Source organism: Prosopis cineraria, unplaced genomic scaffold (genome assembly GCF_029017545.1).
Source record: "Prosopis cineraria cultivar Desert tree isolate PC_DT_omini unplaced genomic scaffold, ASM2901754v1 PC566, whole genome shotgun sequence".
Classification (NCBI taxonomy): Eukaryota; Viridiplantae; Streptophyta; class Magnoliopsida; order Fabales; family Fabaceae; genus Prosopis; species Prosopis cineraria.
In genome coordinates this window covers 3521-22332 of record NW_026555891.1, presented here as the reverse complement: position 1 = coordinate 22332, position 18812 = coordinate 3521, and the positions used below count along the sequence as shown (strand labels likewise).

The following is an 18812-nucleotide window of genomic DNA, read 5'->3' as shown; positions in this document are numbered from 1 at the left end:
CATGAGAAATCCGGTCAATGACTTGCTGTACCACACTATACATGCTTTGTCCAATAAAATCATGTTATGTTAGGAGAGAATTTTAAATAGATTAGAATATACCATATCATTTATAATTTGTCTAGTAAAAATATAACATTCAAATAATATTACATATAAATTAATTCTAACATTAATGACATAAAGAGAGAAAAGATAAAAAATTAAATTTGCATTCCATTAAAGAATAAAATTAATTAAAAAATGTAACATTAGATTTTATTCGAGCATTCTAATTTGACAGTTTACAAATGACATAGCACACTCAATCTAACTAAGAATTTATCGCCATCAAAATTTCTTGCATGAACTCAGTACATCACATAATTTATGCTCTATTCAATAAAAACATGATATTTAGGTAATTGTAAATATAAATTAATCATGTCATTAATGACAGCAGAAAGATAAAAGGCAATAAATTAAATAGGTTTTCTATTCTAAAAGCAAAATTATTAAAAATAATGACACTAAAATTTATTTAATTGAATTGAATTGATATAATTTTATTGGATGGAGCATGGATGATATAGTGCACCAAACACATACAAAAATTTCTCATGAACTAGTGCAACCTGACACATTTTATTAGATAAAGTATAAATGACATGGTGTATCAAACTTTATATCGATACTAGGAAGTTGTCATCGTTAGTCTTGTCTTGGTGAAAGTCGACAGGTTGTCATTGTTGGTTTGGTTCTGGTGAAAGTCAGCATTTAGTTCGAGTTGTTGCCGTCAGTCCCATCTCAATGAAAGTCGATTGTCTGGTTTCAATTATTGTCAAGGTACGATTCCAATAAAAGTCAACTTGGTCAAAGTCGAGGCTTGCCTAAGTTATCATCAATGGTCTAATTCTTGTAGAAGTCAACAATTCGGTTTGGGTTGGTGCCGACAATCCAGTCTTGATGGATGTCGGTCGTTTGGTCTGGATTGTTGCTTGAACTTCAATCCCTACTCACATGGGCGATCAGGTCCCAATGAAAGTCAACCATTTAATCCCAATTGGCATCGGCGGTGCAATCTTGGTCAAATGGTCTTGTCCCATTAAGGCTAGCGACTTGGTTTTGTGAACTATCAGCTTCGGCTGTCCAATCTAATTACCATTACTAGGTAGATCAAATCTTCATGGATTTAGGTCAAATTACGAAAGAGATTAAGTTGTGATTTAAAATAATAAAGGTTTAGAAATAATTTAAAATTACAAAAAGATTGAGGTAAAACTTAAATTTAAATTTAGGTCAAATTTAAATTCATACATTTTTAATTACATAAATAATAAATTTGACTCAAATCTAAATTTATATATATCTAAACATAGCATAAATTATTTTGTGTATTTTAAGGTGTAACTAATAATAAGGCCTTTTCACTTTTAATTAGAGGTGTAATTAATAAAGTTTTTTTTTAACTCAGACGCTCTATTTAACAATAGTCTTTTCATTTGAGACAAGATTTTATACACTAATAAAACTTTACAATAACATTTTACAAACTTATTTTTTCAAAACAATAATGTAAACTTTTAAATTTTCTTTTATTTAATATATTTTTAAATCTACATATTTAATCATTATATTATAATCTTTCAATTCTATACTATCTAAAAGGGTAACATTGAATACTCAAAATTAATGAAAAATTATTTTTATTAAATTATTTTATATTTTAAAATAATAAAATACTTTTAAAATGTTTTTATAACTTGGGACAAAATTAGTAAGAAAACATAAAAAAAATTGTGCAATCATCATCAATCATGATCAATCATCAATCAATCAACCAATTATCAATCATCAACTACATTCTACAAATTTTGTAAAAAGCATTGGTAAAAAAAAAAAAATCGTTATATCTCGTTAGTTAATGCAGTTTGAGTATTTTTTTAATATACCTCTCTCATTGGTTAATTCCATTTTAATCGGTACTCCCAGCATCCGTGTGTGAACGTGTTCAATTGGCCCTACTTGCCCGCAGTTTCGAATCTCGAAAGAAAATTGAGAAATTCACGGGAATATTACCTGCGAACTCCTTCCCCCCTTAATCGCTGCTGTCTCATGCTATTTCCGATGTGTTTCATTTGCTCCCTTCTCTAGAGACCGTTCCGTTTGGTCCTGAACGCAGTCAGTTTGCATTCATTCGCTTCCTTTCACGCTGTGGGTTTTGCTGATGCATTCTTTGGCTTCTTCTTCAACTACTTCATTATTTTTTCCCTTGCAGCTTTCAACTGAGATTTCGTTCAGAGCGCTATGCTTTGTTGAATGGAGTATTCCTTTGTCTTGAATCCGGTCAACAGGTTCTTTCCATCTATTCTTCCTCCCATTTTTACACTTTCTTTATTCTCAAAAAGTTTTCCATTATTTGTTTTCTGTTATGGGATCCAAGCCAACTAATTTATTAGTTTTTACTTCCAAGCAGTTCTTCCCTTCGCTCTTCACCGTTTGCAGTTCCAACTCTTTTTCCACCGTTTCCTATCTCACAAAAGGTTAGACGCATACTTCCTTACGTTCCTGATTATAAATGGAATCATTATTTTCTTCTTCTTTCTCTGTTAATCCTCTGAGATCGTTCAGAGGAGTAACAAGCTTGCAGGTCCTCTTCATCCACTCTATTTATTAGTATATTTTAAATGCCATTAGTTACTTTAAGACAGTACCTGCAGAGCCATCTATCATATTGCATTTTTGAGCAGTCAGAATTGGGGAAAATCTTAAGAACTTACAAAGTTTTAAGTTTTTTCCTACTATAATTCTGATTAATCTGGGATGCACTTTTCCAGGCTTCCTCTGCCTCTGATACGAGTATAATATATTTTTGTTTCCATACTAGAGTCAAGTGCATCCTCTAAATTTACTGCATTGGATTCAAAAGGACATATTTGGACTATGGCGGCTGGAGAAGGTGCAAGTGTTAGTCAAGTTGATATTGTAATTTGTAAGTTACCAAGTTTATGGACTTATTCCAAGGTTAATGGAAGGTTAGCAGGTATTTTGATGACTGAATTTACCTTTTCTTTTTCTAGGTTTAAGATTATTCATGTTAATCATGTTCATTTGATCACATTTGATGTCTCATTCCTGATGCGTTGCTTATGCTTCAATTTTCAAGGAAGTTTCCAAATTATGCTAAGCATGAGGATTGAGCAACCATTTTGGTTCTTTATTTGAAGGAAGTGCAATGATATTACATTTTGTATTCCTATTCCAACTATTAGTTGGGGATTCTCCATCGAATTCTCAGTTTGCATGAATATGGAATTGCAGCTGTAGTTAGGGATTCTATTAGTAGCCTTTCAGAGGCTATTGGAAGTACCAACTTTGGAGCATATTTTGAAACCCCTTGTGGTCGTCTCTTGGTATAAAATAAATATATAATTGCTGGATGAATTGATTAGTTCTTCGTTTTTGTTTTAAATAATGGTGAATGCATGTGATGATTACTATTAATTTTGACAGATTAAACCCAATATACGGAAATGATTTCGCACGAGTTCAGACATATGGGTTGATTGGGCTGGTGCATTGAAACACCAGAAAGTAAAAATGCATGGTATCTTGGTTAAAAAAAAAGGAGGAGGAGGAAAAGATAGTTATATTGTTATTCTTCTCTCCTGATGGATTGGAATGAAGTTCTTGATAATTTATTATGATTTTTTTGGTTCAAGCTTGATTGAAGGTTGTTTTTTCCTGCATTATCAGTTTTCATGTTCTTATTGTTCTCCTTCGTCCATTCTTCTCAGCACTTAGAAGACCAAGGAGTGTGGTGTACATTTTACTCTGATATCTTACTTTGTGTTACGTTTGACAAGCTACTCAATACTTAATTCTATTAGTTATCAACTGAGTGAAAATCTTTGCATCAGCAGCACATGAGGGACTCTAAAAATCAGTGAGAAATAGGAGATGAAAGATTTGTTGGAGTAAACATGTGATGCAGAACAGAAGAGGGTTGTTTTTGGGGGAGGATAGAGGTGAAGGGGGAATAAATTCCGTAGGCTTCTGGTAGATGGTATCTCAATGTCATTAAAAGCTTACTTTTTTTATTTTTGATATGGAAGTTCATTTTGGTTCCTTTGATGTTTGGTTTCTCAATGTTGGTGGATTCCCAAGCTCCAAAAATTTATGCATTGGAGGAGAGGGGAAGGGATGAAAGAGACTTCAAGGGAGGGGAGGTTTAAATTACTTTTGAATTTTATTTTTTTATATTTAAAATTTATGAATATGTTCCACAAGTAATAATTAAATATTATTTAAAAGCAACAAATTACTCCTTCCAGTTTTTATTAAAAGACATCTATAATCACTTTACTGTTCAAGGGGAGGTGATTAAACTATTAACTTTATTTAAAAATAAAATAAAGTTATAATTTTACCCTAATTTAAATGAAAAGTTAAATCATTATAAATGATGATGATGATGATGATGATGATTTAGTTATTTAGATTTTATGATATTTTCATGAATCTCTATTTATAAAATATAACTTATTATTTAGTTATTTTAAAATTGCATAATTTCTTCATGGACTTCGCATTGTTGTGATATCATCATCTCTCATTTGTTGTATCAAATTATTTTCCAAAACTATTTAACGTAGCTTAGCAAAATAATCAAACATTACATGAAATATTTCTTTCTTATCGTAGCATGAGCCATGAGCAAAAAATCTATTATTCTTCAAGAGAACGTGTTCAACTTCGTTAAAGAAATTAACGTTCATTTGTTTTTTAACCTTAGAATTGAATATATATATATATATATATATATATATATTTTCATTTTGTCTTACAAGACAACATTATTATTTGTAATTTGATTCCTAACGTGGAGATTAGTAAGCGATTGGTAAACACCCGCGAACAACGGTTTAAAAACCTGGAGAAAATAAAACTATCGGATTCAATGGAAAAATGAAATCATCAGACAATAGATATCATCACCTTGCAGAAAATGGGTAAAAAAATTAAAGCTTCAACAGGTCGAGCACGAATGACGATAGAGCGGATGAAGAAGAGAAACGTTTGAGTTAATTCCTGAAAATTTGTCAATGAAAAGATTTTTTAAGCCAAAAAGAATTATTTCCTAATTTCATGTTAAATAAACATTTTAAAGACAGCCATCGTTCCATTACAGGAATATGCAATCAATATGTTATATGTCTTATAATAATAATTATTATATTCAGATTAACAATTTATATAGATTAATTCTCTCACATGAGCGTTATAAAACACATAATTATGTAAAATTTTGATGAAAGGATTTGTGTGATAATTTTTCTGGAAAATACACTTTAAACAAGAAATTGAAATAAAAAATATAATTAATTATGTTGAATATATTATGAATACCACAAAAGACATGATTCACATTTCACGCATTAATTTTCTTTTTAAAATATAATCTCAATGTTCATGAGTTTATTTAACAAATGAACATTTATATTTTTGTAGAAATATTCTAAATGTTGATGTTTAAAATACTTTAGTCAATTATCTCATGTATAATCTGTGAAGCGTACGGGAGCCAGTCTAATTTTAAATATAAATAATTAACTCATTTGCAGTGTAATTAGATTAAAAATCTTATAATATCAAAAGAGAAGAAGGGTAGTAAATGATTTGGCACTTCGCATGAATATGGTGAAATATGGAGTGGAGAAACTGAGGTTTCTTTTTTGTTTGCTTGAATTAGAGGAGCAAGCACTAAATGGCCTGAGAGGATGAGTGGGATCAAAGGTGCGTTTGGATTTCAGTTGGGTATAATAGATTATAAAAATAATTGATTAAGTGGTAGATTTTAATCATAATTGATTATGTTATAACGCAATCTGTTTGGATATTATTTTTCTAAAATTAATTTTAACAGAATTAAAGATGTTTGGATAATTTAATTAGAATCAATTTTAGTTATATAAATTACTATATAATTTAATTTTTAAATACCAAATATCAATTTTTTGAAGATGCAAAGTTCAAATTTTATTAAGAAAAAAAGGAGAAAAGAAGAGAATTTGGTTTTATTTTTATTAAATTATGTGCATTTTTTGTAATTTTTGCTTGGGCCTGTCTTTGTAATTTTTCCCAATATTTTGGACAAGCTTCTCAAGCTCTGGTTCTCAGCTTCCGAAAATAATCGATTTTTGGCCTGAAAATCGATTCTCCAAAAAAATGGGTGTTTGGATAATTTTTTGGAGAATCGATTTTTTGAGCCAAAAATCGATTATATTTACTATCCAAACACACTGCAAATCTGCAACTTTACAATGTCAGAGAAACCGCATAGTTTCAAAAGGATCGAGGGACCCAAGAAGAAAGAGAAGCCAGGCATCGGGCTGGGGGGGGGGTGAAGGGCAAAACAGTGATGCGAAAATTTCCACGGATCAGAGAGTGTTTGAGTATTTAAAGCAGGTAAACGAGAGCGATGGTGCCCTCTCTCAGGCTCTCACCGTGCCATCGCCTCCATAAGCACCACTTTCCTCTGCTCCACTATCATCCTTCCCTGCGATTCATTTCTCATCCTCCGCACTGATGGCCTCCTCTCCCCTGTCCTCCCCTTTTCTGCACCTTCAGTCTCCTCCCGCCTACAAATCCCCCCGTCGCTCCCCTCCCTCTTCCTTCTTCATTCGTCCCGTCCGAGCCTCCCTCTCCGACACACCCTCCGTCTCCGTTCCCCCGGTGTCAGTGTCTCACGACCGCCCTAAGCTTCCTCTTCGCCAAATCCCCGGAGACTATGGTATCCCCATCATTGGTCCCTACAAGGACCGACTCGACTATTTCTACAACCAAGGTCGTGACGAATACTTCAAATCAAGAATCCACAAGTATCAGTCAACGGTGTTCCGCGCCAATATGCCCCCTGGGCCTCTGATCTCTCCTGACCCCCGAGTCGTCGTCTTGCTCGACGGCAAGAGTTTCCCTGTCCTCTTTGATGTCACCCAGGTCGACAAGAAAGATCTTTTCACCGGCACTTACATGCCTTCCACCGAACTCACCGGCGGCTACCGAGTTCTCTCCTATCTCGACCCCTCCGAGCCCAAACACGGTCCGCTCAAGCGCCTTATGTTCTTCCTCCTCAAGTCTCGTCGCGATCATGTCATCCCCGAGTTCCATTCCTGCTACACTGGCCTCTTCGAGAACTTAGAAAGCGAGCTCGCCGCCCGAGGGAAAGCAAATTTCGTAGACGCCCACGATCAAGCCGCCTTTGACTTTCTGGCTCGCGCTCTTTATGGGTCCAGCCCCGCTGACACCAAACTTGGATCGGACGGTCCGAAGCTCGTTCAGAAATGGGTGCTGTTCCAACTCAGTCCTATTCTGATTCTGGGCCTTCCCAAACTCATCGAAGACTCTATATTCCACAGCTTCCGTCTTCCCCCGTTCTTGGTGAAATCCGATTACCAGAGGCTGTACGATTTCTTCCACGACTCCTCCGGGTTCGTGCTGGACGAAGCAGAGCGGCTGGGAGTGTCGAGAGATGAAGCCTGCCACAACCTCCTATTCGCCACGTGCTTCAATTCCTTCGGAGGAATGAAGCTTTTCTTCCCGAACGTAATGAAGTGGATCGGAAGAGCAGGGGTGAAACTGCACACGGAATTAGCGGAGGAGATCAGATCGGCGGTGAGATCCGAGGGCGGACAGGTGACGATGGAAGCGATGGAACGGATGCCATTGATGAAATCGGTGGTGTACGAAGCGTTCCGGATAGAGCCGCCGGTGCCGTTACAATACGGGAGGGCAAAGCGAGACTTGGTGATAGAGAACCACGAGAACAGGTTCGAGGTGAAAGAAGGGGAGCTATTATTTGGGTATCAGCCATTCGCGACCAAGGATCCCAAAATATTCGAGAGAGCAGAAGAGTTCGTGGGGGATAGGTTTGTTGGGGAGGGTGAGAGATTGCTGAAGCACGTGCTGTGGTTCGAACGGACCGGAGACGGAGTCTCCGACGGTGGAGAACAAGCAGTGCGCGGGGAAGGATTTTGTAACGTTGGTGACGAGATTGCTGGTGGTGGAGCTGTTCCTCCGGTACGATTCATTCGAGATCCAAGCCGGAACGTCGCCTTTGGGTTCCTCCATAACCGTCACATCTCTCAAAAGAGCTAGCTTTTAGACGGAGCCTCGCCGAGCTCACAAATTCTCCACTCCCTTCTACTGCCATCTTCAACGTGCATTGTATTAGTCGCCCTTTGTTTTTGTACGTATTTCACCGGGTTTGAGTAAATATAGATCTAATTTAATGTGATTTTTTTGTTCTAAAGAAGAGATTATAATGAATTAAATTCATCTCCTTCTCTCAATTTATTTAATGCATTTATCTTCTGAATTAAAGAAATTCTAAATGCACCAAAGAATCTCATGTAGTTCCTAAAATAAAAACAATTGACGCTGTTCAGTGCTGACTGGGCAAAATAATGAGTAGCGTACACAGGTAACACAGCAGGGCAAAAACGAGGGTCATACGAGGCAACGGTCTAGTTTGATTTTCCGTGGCTTAGATTTCATGGGCGTGCGAGAGATTTTAAAGATCTCACCAATATGAAAACTAATCTGACTTCAAACGATTGATGATTAGGAGTAAGTAACTTAGGATCTCTTACTGCAATTCTTCTATAAATTATATGGATAAAAATATAATTGAAAATAAATTAAGAAAATCGAATTAAAAAAACTTTAATCGGGAATAAATGCATGAAATGGGAACTAAGATGAGCACTTGTCCCAGCTATGGGGCTAAATGTTGGGTCTGAAAATTGTGTTGAGTGATTATTGATGCTTCTTGAGAGGGTGGGTCTCATTTATTTACAGGCAACTTTTGGTTTGCTCCATAATGTTCTCTCTCCTTGCTTTAAAAAGAACGGATAATGACAAATAGGTTTTAAAAGCATTAATTAATTTAAATTAAATTTTAAATATTAAATTTTAAAAATTTGTGACTTAATCTCTCAATTTTATAACTGTATTATAATAAATTTATAACTTATTTTTAAAATTTTAACATGATTGAAGAATAAAAAAATTATTTTTTTATTAAAATTTAAAATACAAGTTGCAAATTCATCATAATAAAATTATAAAATTAAGAAATTAAATTATAAATTATTAAAATTTGATATTTGAGATTCAATCTGAATTAATTGATCATTTTTCATGTCATAAACAAAGCAAATTATCCACTCCAGCCCTGTTCCTCATTCTTACATTTTGAATATCGTGAGTGGGTTACAGAGGTAATGGCACTGACTTGGTCCTTTTTTAGAATATTCATAATTATTATTGTACACAATATTTTCAAAGCATTTTAATTTGAGCTGCGTTTGAATATTAAAAATTACAATTTCGGTTATGTTTTTTAAATCAGACGTTGACGACTTATTAATTGCTTAGAAAACGGGCTTTTGTTATGAGCATTTTTCCTTCTCGAGCGCTTGGCAAATGCATAGAAAATTTTTTGGCTAATGGTGCTTCAATGGTTGAGTGGGATTGAATATGTGGTCACTTTCGATAAAAAGTGTGCGATAACTGATGATATAGCTGTTGGCAAAAGATGTTTTTTTATTTTGTTGGGCCAGTGGGCAAAAGATGGTTCATGTTCCTCACTCACATCACATGTTAATTGTTGTTATCATACTCTTATTTCATAATGTATGTTTTATAAAATTATTATACAATAAACAATAATAACAAGAAGTCTTGTATCATTAAATGGAGCCAGCTATATGCATTTCACAATTCTATTATGTTCTATTATTAATCAAGTTCTTAAAAATATTGTTAATCAAGTTTTATAAAATTATTATATACTCCATTTGGTCCAAAGTTTAAATATTTTCTTTTCGTTAATTTTGATTCAAAATATAAGTAACATAATATACGTAATTTTTTTTTTCATTTCACCCCTTGTATAGATCCTTGTGTAAATGTTAGGTCTATGCAAAAGTCCTTCACTCTATTGCGGTTCAAATCAACTCGAGACAAACTTGATCATATCCGGTCTAAATAAAAATTAGTCTTTTAAGACCAAAATGATCAAATTCTTTCTTCAAGTTAGACTGGATAAGAGACTGAACATCTAGACTACTTAGTCCAGTCCGATCTTATAAATTTATTTAATATAATTATAATTAATTTATTAATTATTATTACAATAAGTTAATTTATAATAATAATTAGTATTTTTTTATGTTTTATACTTGCGAACTCAAAAATATTAAGCAAAATTCTAATATTAACTAACCTCAATCTTCTTCTTTTATTGGTGAAATTTATTGTTAACTTAGTTTAATAAACTTTAGACATATTGAAGGTTGTTTAATGTTGTTAAAAGGTTATTTAATTTAAATAATTTGTGTTATAACTGAAGATACTTTTTATAGTTATTGGAGATTGTTGTGAATTTATAATTGTTATTGTTGTGGTAACTTTTATATGACTATAAGTAATTTTATTATGTTAATTGAGTTTATTATATTAGAATAAATTGCTATCTCGCATGGATAAAAAAGAAAAAAAATATGGGATGTCTGACAAGATCGAAACCAGTCTCCTAATCTTACTGAACTCGTCGGATCTTGTTCAATTTCAAATTATACTAGGATTAGACTAAATTATGAATTGTTTAACTCAATCCTTTTTATAAAAAAAACCAAACTATAAGTTAGGCTGAAGATTCATTGGGTCAATCCTTTTTATAGTCCTAATAAATGTATCTCTTACTGTATTGGTAATTGACACTAAGAGTAAAAAAAAAATAATATAAATTTTTATAGGAATAAAAACTTTATTGGTATACAATTTTTTTTTTTAAAAAACTACTTATGTTTTAGATTAGAGGGGGTATATACACACACACAAAGATTTAGATTAGTAACTATAAGGATTAAAATGAAAAAAAAATTACATGTATTAAATTGCTTATACTTTGAACCAAAATTAATTGAAAAAAAATGTTTATATTTTAAATAGAAAAGAGTGTGTGTGTGTATATATATATATATATATATATATTAAGAAATACAACAAAGACGTAAATTTATAGATCATAGACTATATTATCAAAGTTATCCTAAATTCTCTCGATATAGCAGCCCAAACTAGCACTCACGGTATCGTTTTATATATATATATATATATATATATATATAAAACTCTGAATTGTTAATGATTTTTTGATTAAAAAATTTAATTGTTAATGATTCAGTATTCAGTGTTCACTGTTCACCATGCTAATGCGTTGAATATTAGTAAAATATCAATCAAGGAAAGCGGAAAGAAATTTATATCAATCAATAATTATTTATTATCAAAATTTAAATAAATACTTATTAATTTAAATAATTTTTTATTAATAAATATTTATTCAGATTTTAATAATAACTGAATTAATAATAATTTATTTAAAATTTTTTCTATTTATATTTTAATAACAATTAATTTTTAATTAATTTAATTTTTCTTTGATGATCCTTCATCGCTATTTTTCATTGAATATTTGAATCCCAAATTCATCCATGTTCGGGTCTCAGGCGAAACCTTTTCCTCTCCCTTGCCCCAGTAGCTTCCCTCTCTCCTCTCTAAAATAGCAAACTTTTATGAGATATTTTGTAAAAAATCTTATCTGATTTAACATATAAAGTATTTAATAAATTTTATATTTATTTTTTTAACTATAACCCTATTTTGTTTATCACTCTTTTTTAAAAAAAATCAAAGTTTTTTATATATAGTATTTAATAAAGGTATAAATAGAAACATTTTTCAAGGTATAAATGGAAACATTTTAAAAAATTTAAAATTTCAATGAATATTATTTATAAATTTTAAATTAATTAACTATCACTCATATAATATGGTAAGAAGAAAGTATGTATTAAGTTTACACATGTCTTTTTTTTTAAAAAATACCTAGTATTTCGCTCATTAAATATAATCATAGAAAGAAAAAGGAAATAGCTAGTTCTCAGTCCACAAGTTCACTGTCGCTCTTGAGGATAAAGCATATGCCCCATCCAGTTTTATTTATAAGATATTTTTTAAAAATAATTTTTAATTTAAAATATAAGATACCTTATAATAATTAAATATTTTTTAATTTTATTTTTTTGATTAGCTTGAAGGTATTTAATATAGTTATATTATTATTTAAAGTCAGGATTAAGAATAAAATTATATATCACTTTTTATGATGTAAAAATTAATTTTTAATATACGTAAAATGATTAAAAATGTCGATAAGGATTGGAAGGAGTATGTGCCCGTTTGAATTGCAGTTGGGTATAATATATTATGAAAATAATTGATTAAGTGATAGATTTTAATCATAACTGATTATGTTATAACGCAATCTGTTTGAATACTTATTTTCTAAAATTAATTTTAACGGAATTAAATACGTTTGGATAATTTATTCAAAATTAATTTTAATTGTATAAATTACCATAAAGGATATTGCATTTCAAAACTAAATTATTGATAAATTTATATCTAATATTATTAAAGTTGTTATATTTTATTTAAGAAGTAAAATATATTATTAATTTTATTTTTATTAAATTTTGGGTTTTTTTATAATTTTTTGAGTCTTTCTTTATAATTTTTTCCACCGCTTTTTTATCAATTCTGTGAAGAAGCTCAAATTGTCAGCTTTTGAGAAAAATTGATTTTAACCAAAAAAATTGATTAAATGAAAATCATGTGTTTGAATATTTTTTTGGTTAATCGATTTTTTTACTGAAAAAATTAATTATTTTGCTTAATCAAATAGGCACTATATCTTCAACACTTTCCTCCACGTTTCAAGTGGGAGGCGAGAAAAAATTGGTGTAATTCTCGTGTTGAATTTTTTATTAAATCCAACGCTTGAGTCTTAAGTCGGCATGTTTTACCAATCCGGAAGCACGCAATGGACGTCTGACCCTGATTAAGCTGGTCATTATTCACATGTGGGCGCCTGCGTTTCATGTGATTTCAGGTTGAATCCAACATTCAGACTCAGACAGACACGACCTCTGATCCTCACTTCATTTGAATACTTGGTAAACGAAAAGCGCTCACATGCCGGACGTGGAATATTACAACCTTGAATGGATTTGAATCCTTTCTATATTTTTTTTAACATATCTTTCTAGTTTCTATATCCAATCTCAGCCACCCATTTAAAAATTCATTTTTCTTCAGGTGTGCTATTGTTAATTATAACATTATAATAAATAGGGTATTTATTTAATAGTTATCATCAATAAGTATTATATCGTCTTATTTTTAAAATCATTTAAGTGACGATAATAAATAATTTATTTATTTTAATAATATAATTAACAATCTCACATTATTAAACTAAAATAATAATTAAATTAATAGATGAGATTGAAAAAGGAAGAGTGAGGGGAGAGAGTATGGACTATAGAGAGGATCCAAATCCTAGTTGGATAGACGATCATCTTGCTCCTCAAAACGACATCAGAATCGGTCTCCTATTATAAGTTCTTAACTACAGCAATACTGGGAAGCGGGACCACCAGGGTCATGTTTACCGACGCATAAGGTCACTCGAATGATTTTTTACTCAGCAAACTATTCGATGAAGGAGAGCTTTGTTCGCTCAGCCAAAAATCTGGGTCTTGCACCGAGACCGGAGAGCTCTTCGGCCTTTCCATTAAGTTTAACGCGGCAGGCTTAGTCTGCAACTTGAGAAGCCCTTTGCCCTCCGGTCCTACCGTATTTTCTTTCACACTCAGAGGCTTCTCACTCTCATCAGAGGAAGGAGAAGAAGAGGACAACTCCGTTGAGGCTATTCGATTGCTGTCTTCAAAGGTTGTCCACCTACTCAGTCTGATCTGCTCTAGCTCAGCAGCCACTTCTGTCATTGAAGGCCTCATGTCCCTGTGGAATGCGAGGCAGCGAAATGCTAGCTCGGCTACCTTGTGTATGGAGAAATGTGTCCAATCATCGTTATGTGCTTCCAGGAATGGATCTATAATCTCATACAAAAGCCCCTTCCCTATCCTGTCCGTAGCAAAAGAAGCCAAATTCACTGCATTCTGGGGACGAGTAAAGTCCACCACTTTCAATCCTGTTAGGATCTCAACAAGTACAACCCCAAAGCTGTAAACGTCACTTTTATCAGAAAGGTGGAAATCTTGATGGTATTGTGGATCAACATAGCCAGGCGTTCCTTGCGGGGCAGTTGAAACGTGGGATATTTCGGTCATTCCAGGCCTTGAAAGACCAAAATCTGCCACTTTGGATCTAAAATTGTTGTCCAACAGTATGTTGCTTGACTTAATGTCCCTGTGGTAAATGGGGGGATCAATGGCAGAGTGGAGGTGTGCTATGGCTCGTGCTGTTTCAGCAGCAATAGTGAGTCGAACCGACCATGGGAGCCCAATCCCTCTCTCCCTCAACAGATGTTGATTTAATGTTCCATTGGGCATGAACTCGTAGACAAGGATTTGTTCTCCGTATTCGAGAGAGCAACCCAACAAGCGGACTAGATTGGGATGGCTCACAGAGGAAATGAGCTTGATCTCGTTCATTACTTTCTCGATGCTGTCAGTGTCTCTATATTTGATCCTTTTAATGGCAACCCATTTGTCATTGTGAAGCTTTCCAGCATAAACAGTCCCATATGCCCCAGTTCCAAGCCTCTGTTTCTCAGAGAAGTTATTCGTGGCTCTCTCAATGTCTTTATAGGTATAAATAGGAACGCTGTAATTGCTAGTAGCTTCAGTCAAGCGCCTTTTTGTGCTCTTGGTGACTCTTAATTTGGAGCGCCGCCTAAAGAAACAACATATTAGGCCCAAACCGATCATTAACGAAGCTCCAAAAACCATTCCTGCATGAGAAGTTGTCATAGTTACATATGCTTGTACAATGCCAGGCTGCAGAGCATCGGTAGAACTTAGTCTTGACTGTTGATTTACTAATCTCTAACGTGGGAGCTAATTCAAACTCAAATGTAGCCATGTATATTTAAAAAACCGGGACACCAAAATGAAACCATATGAACTTTGACTTTGTATTCTCTCTCCCTCCCTCTCTCTCTATATATATATATAAAAGTTATTATTGGTTATTTTGCATTTAATTTTAAGCTAATAGATTTTTTTTTCTTTGAAGGACCTCTATGATCCCTAACAAATCACCTTGTATCCAGCACATGGAATAGGAATACTAACCTCCAATCAAGACAACAAATCTGGTTGCCCCTCCACATTGGCCAGACATGTACTTTGCAGGGTTGCAGGTTGAAGAGTCTGTTCGTTTACATGCCCAAATTTACGCGGAGCAATTAGTAAAGAAAATATTTTAAGACATAATGAGAAGGCAGCATAATTTGCAGCAAGTACATGTGATTTTTGTTTTTTTAATTACCGCTGCATAGCTAATGAGCCCTAATAAGGCCCCCAGTTTATGTCTGATCAGATTATATAATCTCAAACTTCAATATCAAGATTCAAATTCACAAGCCATAAAAATTCAATTATTCGACACGATGAGCATACTCGGGAACATTAGTTATTATCTTCGTGAGATCCGTCTTTCTGCCTCATCATGCTGTCAGAATAGCGAGTTCCAAAACGAGAACAAATAAAACGATCAATTAGAGTTTATTCTGGCCCACATTAATTGAGATGCTCCTGGTGATGTGATGCCCAAAAGAACAAAAATAGAGGAGAGAGAAAGGGAAAGGAAACATTGTTGGACCATGCTATGGAAAGAAGTCTTGACCAGAAGGCCAGTTGATAAGCAAGTTGATTCAAAATCCCCTTGATCAGGGATTGGAGTGGGTCATTCATGTTTCAAGGCCTTTATGACGTGTCTTCCTCGTCCCATTTGAATTGTTATCCCTCACTTCCCCTCTCTTACCGCTAAACAAAGGATCCGTCTGCTCAGAGAGAGGAAAAACAGTAGAGGATCGGTTCACGAGGCAGGTGAATTGGCTCTCCTAAAGGTGTACAGAAGACTGAACAACACTAAATTTTACACATAACTTAAAAGTCTTATTTTTTATAAAAAGAATTGAATTAGATAATTTATAATCTAGTCTTATTTAATAATAACTTAAAAATTAATAGGGTTAAATTTAGTTCATACGATTGAAAAATTGATCATGTTAGTCGAGTACCTACTTAGTTATTTTTTTATTTTTTTCTCTACGAGAGGCAATAATTTATTTCAACCTAATAAACTAAATTAAGATAATAAGATTACTTATAATCATAATAAATTTAAAATAATTTTAACAAAAAAAATATTTCAATTAAAATCTAAATGATTTAAATTTATAACTTTAATAAAAACAACACTCAACAAACTTCAACAACACTATGTTTAAAAAAAATTTAAAAATAAACACAACAAATCTTCATATAATTATCTACTTAGCGTAAATTATATTTGAAACATTTGCCAAAAATAAATAAAATAATTATATTAAATAAATTAATAGTATTGAATTAGGCTAAGTAATCTATATGCTCAGTCTCCTATCTAATTCAACCTAAAAAAAAGTCTAATCTTTTAATTTTTTTAATTTTAAAGGATCAATATTTAAAAATCGGACGAAATAAGACTATCTTGGATTGAACTAAGTGGGATAAAATTGTTGGAGGACTTTTGCACAACCTTAAGCTCTCCTTGTCAGAATTGACTTACGTGTCCCACTCCTACTAGTCCCTCTCCTATATTTTTCAAATTGATAATTAATATTAGCGTAACAGCTGGAAAGCATTTGGTTTTTTTTTCCCCTATCGTTTATTCATTTTTTCCTCAAATATTTTTTAACCCTCGCACAGATACTAGTTTCTTTTTAAAAGTTAGTATTTCCCTAATCAAAATGCCCTTCATATCAGATAAAATGATCGCGGCTTAATAAATCAACATGATGATATGAATAAAAATCCACGTAAATACTTCCAAGTTATCTGAATCTCAGCTTGCAAAACAGTACAGATCAGGCAAATTAACGATTAAGTAAACTTTCATACAAGTTATGTCAAATGAATCAGCTAAAACCATGAATAAATGGTTAATTATTTCCAATGAAGAAGGAGTAAATCAAATATTTAATTTCGAAGAATATAAATTAAAGAAAATAATCTATCAACAGCTAGATATATTTTAAAAATAAAAAATGAGCCCGTGTCATCATGCACGCAAAAGAGTACGGAGTAACGTTGTATGACAATCCCCCCCCCCCCCACAAACCCAAATTGTATGAGAATTTTTTAATATTAAAGTTTGTAGACTGCATGTCGCAGACTTGATGAAAACTATTTTTTATTAATTAATTGGAACTTAGAAAGTGTGGATATTGGCAGGGAAACGCCATCTGATCAACCAGCCCCGAACCGTGGTCAATCAACAAGGCTCACTGTGTTCACCTAATTAAAAATCAAAAGCTAATGGAATTATGGCGATCATTGCGCCAAAAGTCAATCCACAATTATGTCACCTTCAGTTAAAAATATTTTCATCAACTAGAACTGACCTTTCCGACAACCACTTCCGGCCAAGTACCCGTCGCCCGTGAATCCTTCCTTGCAACGGCACCGGTACCCTGGCTTCTTGTCAATCGGCGATTTTAGTCTCGTACAATTGGCATCCTTGGAACACTGGCACTCTCCTTCCAGCCACCATCCGAGCTCAATCGTCTCAACCTCCAATGATACCGCTGTCACCGCACTCACATCCGAGTTGTTCCTTAAATCCTCAGCCGCTATCGAAGACATGAGGTACGTACAGTGTTTGTTTGTTAAATTCTGGAGATTCATGAAATCAGCGGTCGAGTTTTCGTAATAGCAACTCAAATTGCCACCGCCGGAGCTGCAGTTTTTCGACTCGAATCTAGTCTGCACCATGGTCGCCGGGATGATGCATGGGGAGACCGTTTTGCTGCAGTTTTGCAAAAGGATGGCGTTTCGCGACGTGGGCGCGTATCTATGGCTGAAGAGTTGGCCGAAGGTATGAAACGGGCGATTGCATCGGGATTTGACGCCGACAATTATGGTATCGGAGTTAATGGAGTGGACCGGGTATTCTCCTATGAGGATTCCGGCAGAGGGGTTGCAGTTGAGTCGGATTGCGCAGCCGGAAGAGAAGCCAAAGGGGTAGGGGAAGGCATCGGGGGAGCGGTGCGGACGGCATGTTTGGTGGCAGTGGCGGCGGTTTGATTGAACCGGGATAAGGGGAAGGAGAAAAACGAGTAAAAGGATGAGAGGCGAGTGTTTTGTGATCATGGAAGTGGAAAGAGATCATGTAATGAAGAAGAGACTATAATTGAAGTTACGATAACCGAACTGCTTGGGTGATCGGAGCAACGCCTGGAAGAATCACAGGTCTTCAGTACGTTGCTTTTGGTTTGAGTTGGTGCGGCGGAATGGCGTTTTGGCGGATAGGACGACAAATACGTTTTCAACAAGACTGCGTGACCAAGACATTTCTCGTTTCCACCCCAATTTTATATTTGGCGGAGTTGTGTTGTATTTGTCTTCTTTTCATGCCTCACCTCTCAAAATAAAGGCCAGACAATCACATAAAAGCATATTTAATTAAACCCTTCTGAATGATGGCACATCTTCGGAGGATCATTCACGGGGGCATGCTAATCAAACCGATCGATCCGGTCTGTGATATGGATCCTGGTTGACAATCAGTCGGGTGCCTTTTATTTATTTAGGAAAAATCACATCTAGATTCATAAAGCAAATGTAAATACAGTCAAGTACCACCAAATGAAAAAAAAAAAAATTGTGCAATCTCTTGATCTTTTAGTGTGAATA

The 18812-nt window shown here is 33.9% G+C and overlaps 2 protein-coding genes and 1 long non-coding RNA gene across 5 annotated transcripts; 2 read left to right on the top strand and 1 right to left on the bottom strand.

Annotated features, from left to right (window-relative positions):
- The first annotated feature begins 1994 nt into the window (after window positions 1–1994).
- LOC129297601 (uncharacterized) lies at window positions 1995–4054 on the top strand. 3 transcript variants are annotated; one of them, XR_008590226.1, is made up of 5 exons: window positions 1995–2160; window positions 2258–2333; window positions 2456–2522; window positions 2867–3392; window positions 3493–4054. It is a non-coding gene; the product is annotated as an uncharacterized LOC129297601 (long non-coding RNA). The 3 variants fall into 3 exon arrangements; XR_008590227.1 differs by lacking the exon at window positions 3493–4054 and having other exon boundaries at window positions 2867–3022; window positions 3146–3423; XR_008590225.1 differs by lacking the exon at window positions 3493–4054 and having other exon boundaries at window positions 2867–3423.
- Window positions 4055–6346: 2292 nt separating this feature from the next.
- Window positions 6347–8330, top strand: LOC129297602 (allene oxide synthase 1, chloroplastic-like). The gene is given in 2 exon segments (XM_054935927.1): window positions 6347–7950; window positions 7952–8330. Coding segments are annotated over 2 exon segments (1575 nt in total). The 5' UTR covers window positions 6347–6567; the 3' UTR covers window positions 8144–8330.
- A 5108-nt stretch (window positions 8331–13438) lies between these two features.
- Window positions 13439–18413, bottom strand: LOC129297605 (wall-associated receptor kinase-like 14). Its single transcript, XM_054935931.1, has 3 exons — window positions 17522–18413; window positions 15207–15284; window positions 13439–14863 (listed from the first exon to the last, which is right to left on the bottom strand). The coding sequence occupies exons 1-3, from the start codon at window positions 18267–18269 to the stop codon at window positions 13575–13577; spliced, it is 2115 nt and encodes a 704-aa protein (XP_054791906.1). The 5' UTR covers window positions 18270–18413; the 3' UTR covers window positions 13439–13574.
- Between the last annotated feature and the right edge of the window lie 399 nt (window positions 18414–18812).

What these genes read in the sequence shown, in the direction of transcription:
- LOC129297605 (XM_054935931.1), bottom strand. Translation starts at nt 18,269, where the DNA reads ATGATCACAAAACACTCGCCTCTCATCCTTTTACTCGTTTTTCTCCTT. An exon ending in CGGAAGTGGTTGTCGGAAAG is followed by an intron (nt 15,285 to 17,521) that starts GTCAGTTCTAGT and finishes GTAAACGAACAG; the next exon opens with ACTCTTCAACCTGCAACCCT. An exon ending in ATTTGTTGTCTTGATTGGAG is followed by an intron (nt 14,864 to 15,206) that starts GTTAGTATTCCT and finishes CTTCTCATGCAG; the next exon opens with GAATGGTTTTTGGAGCTTCG.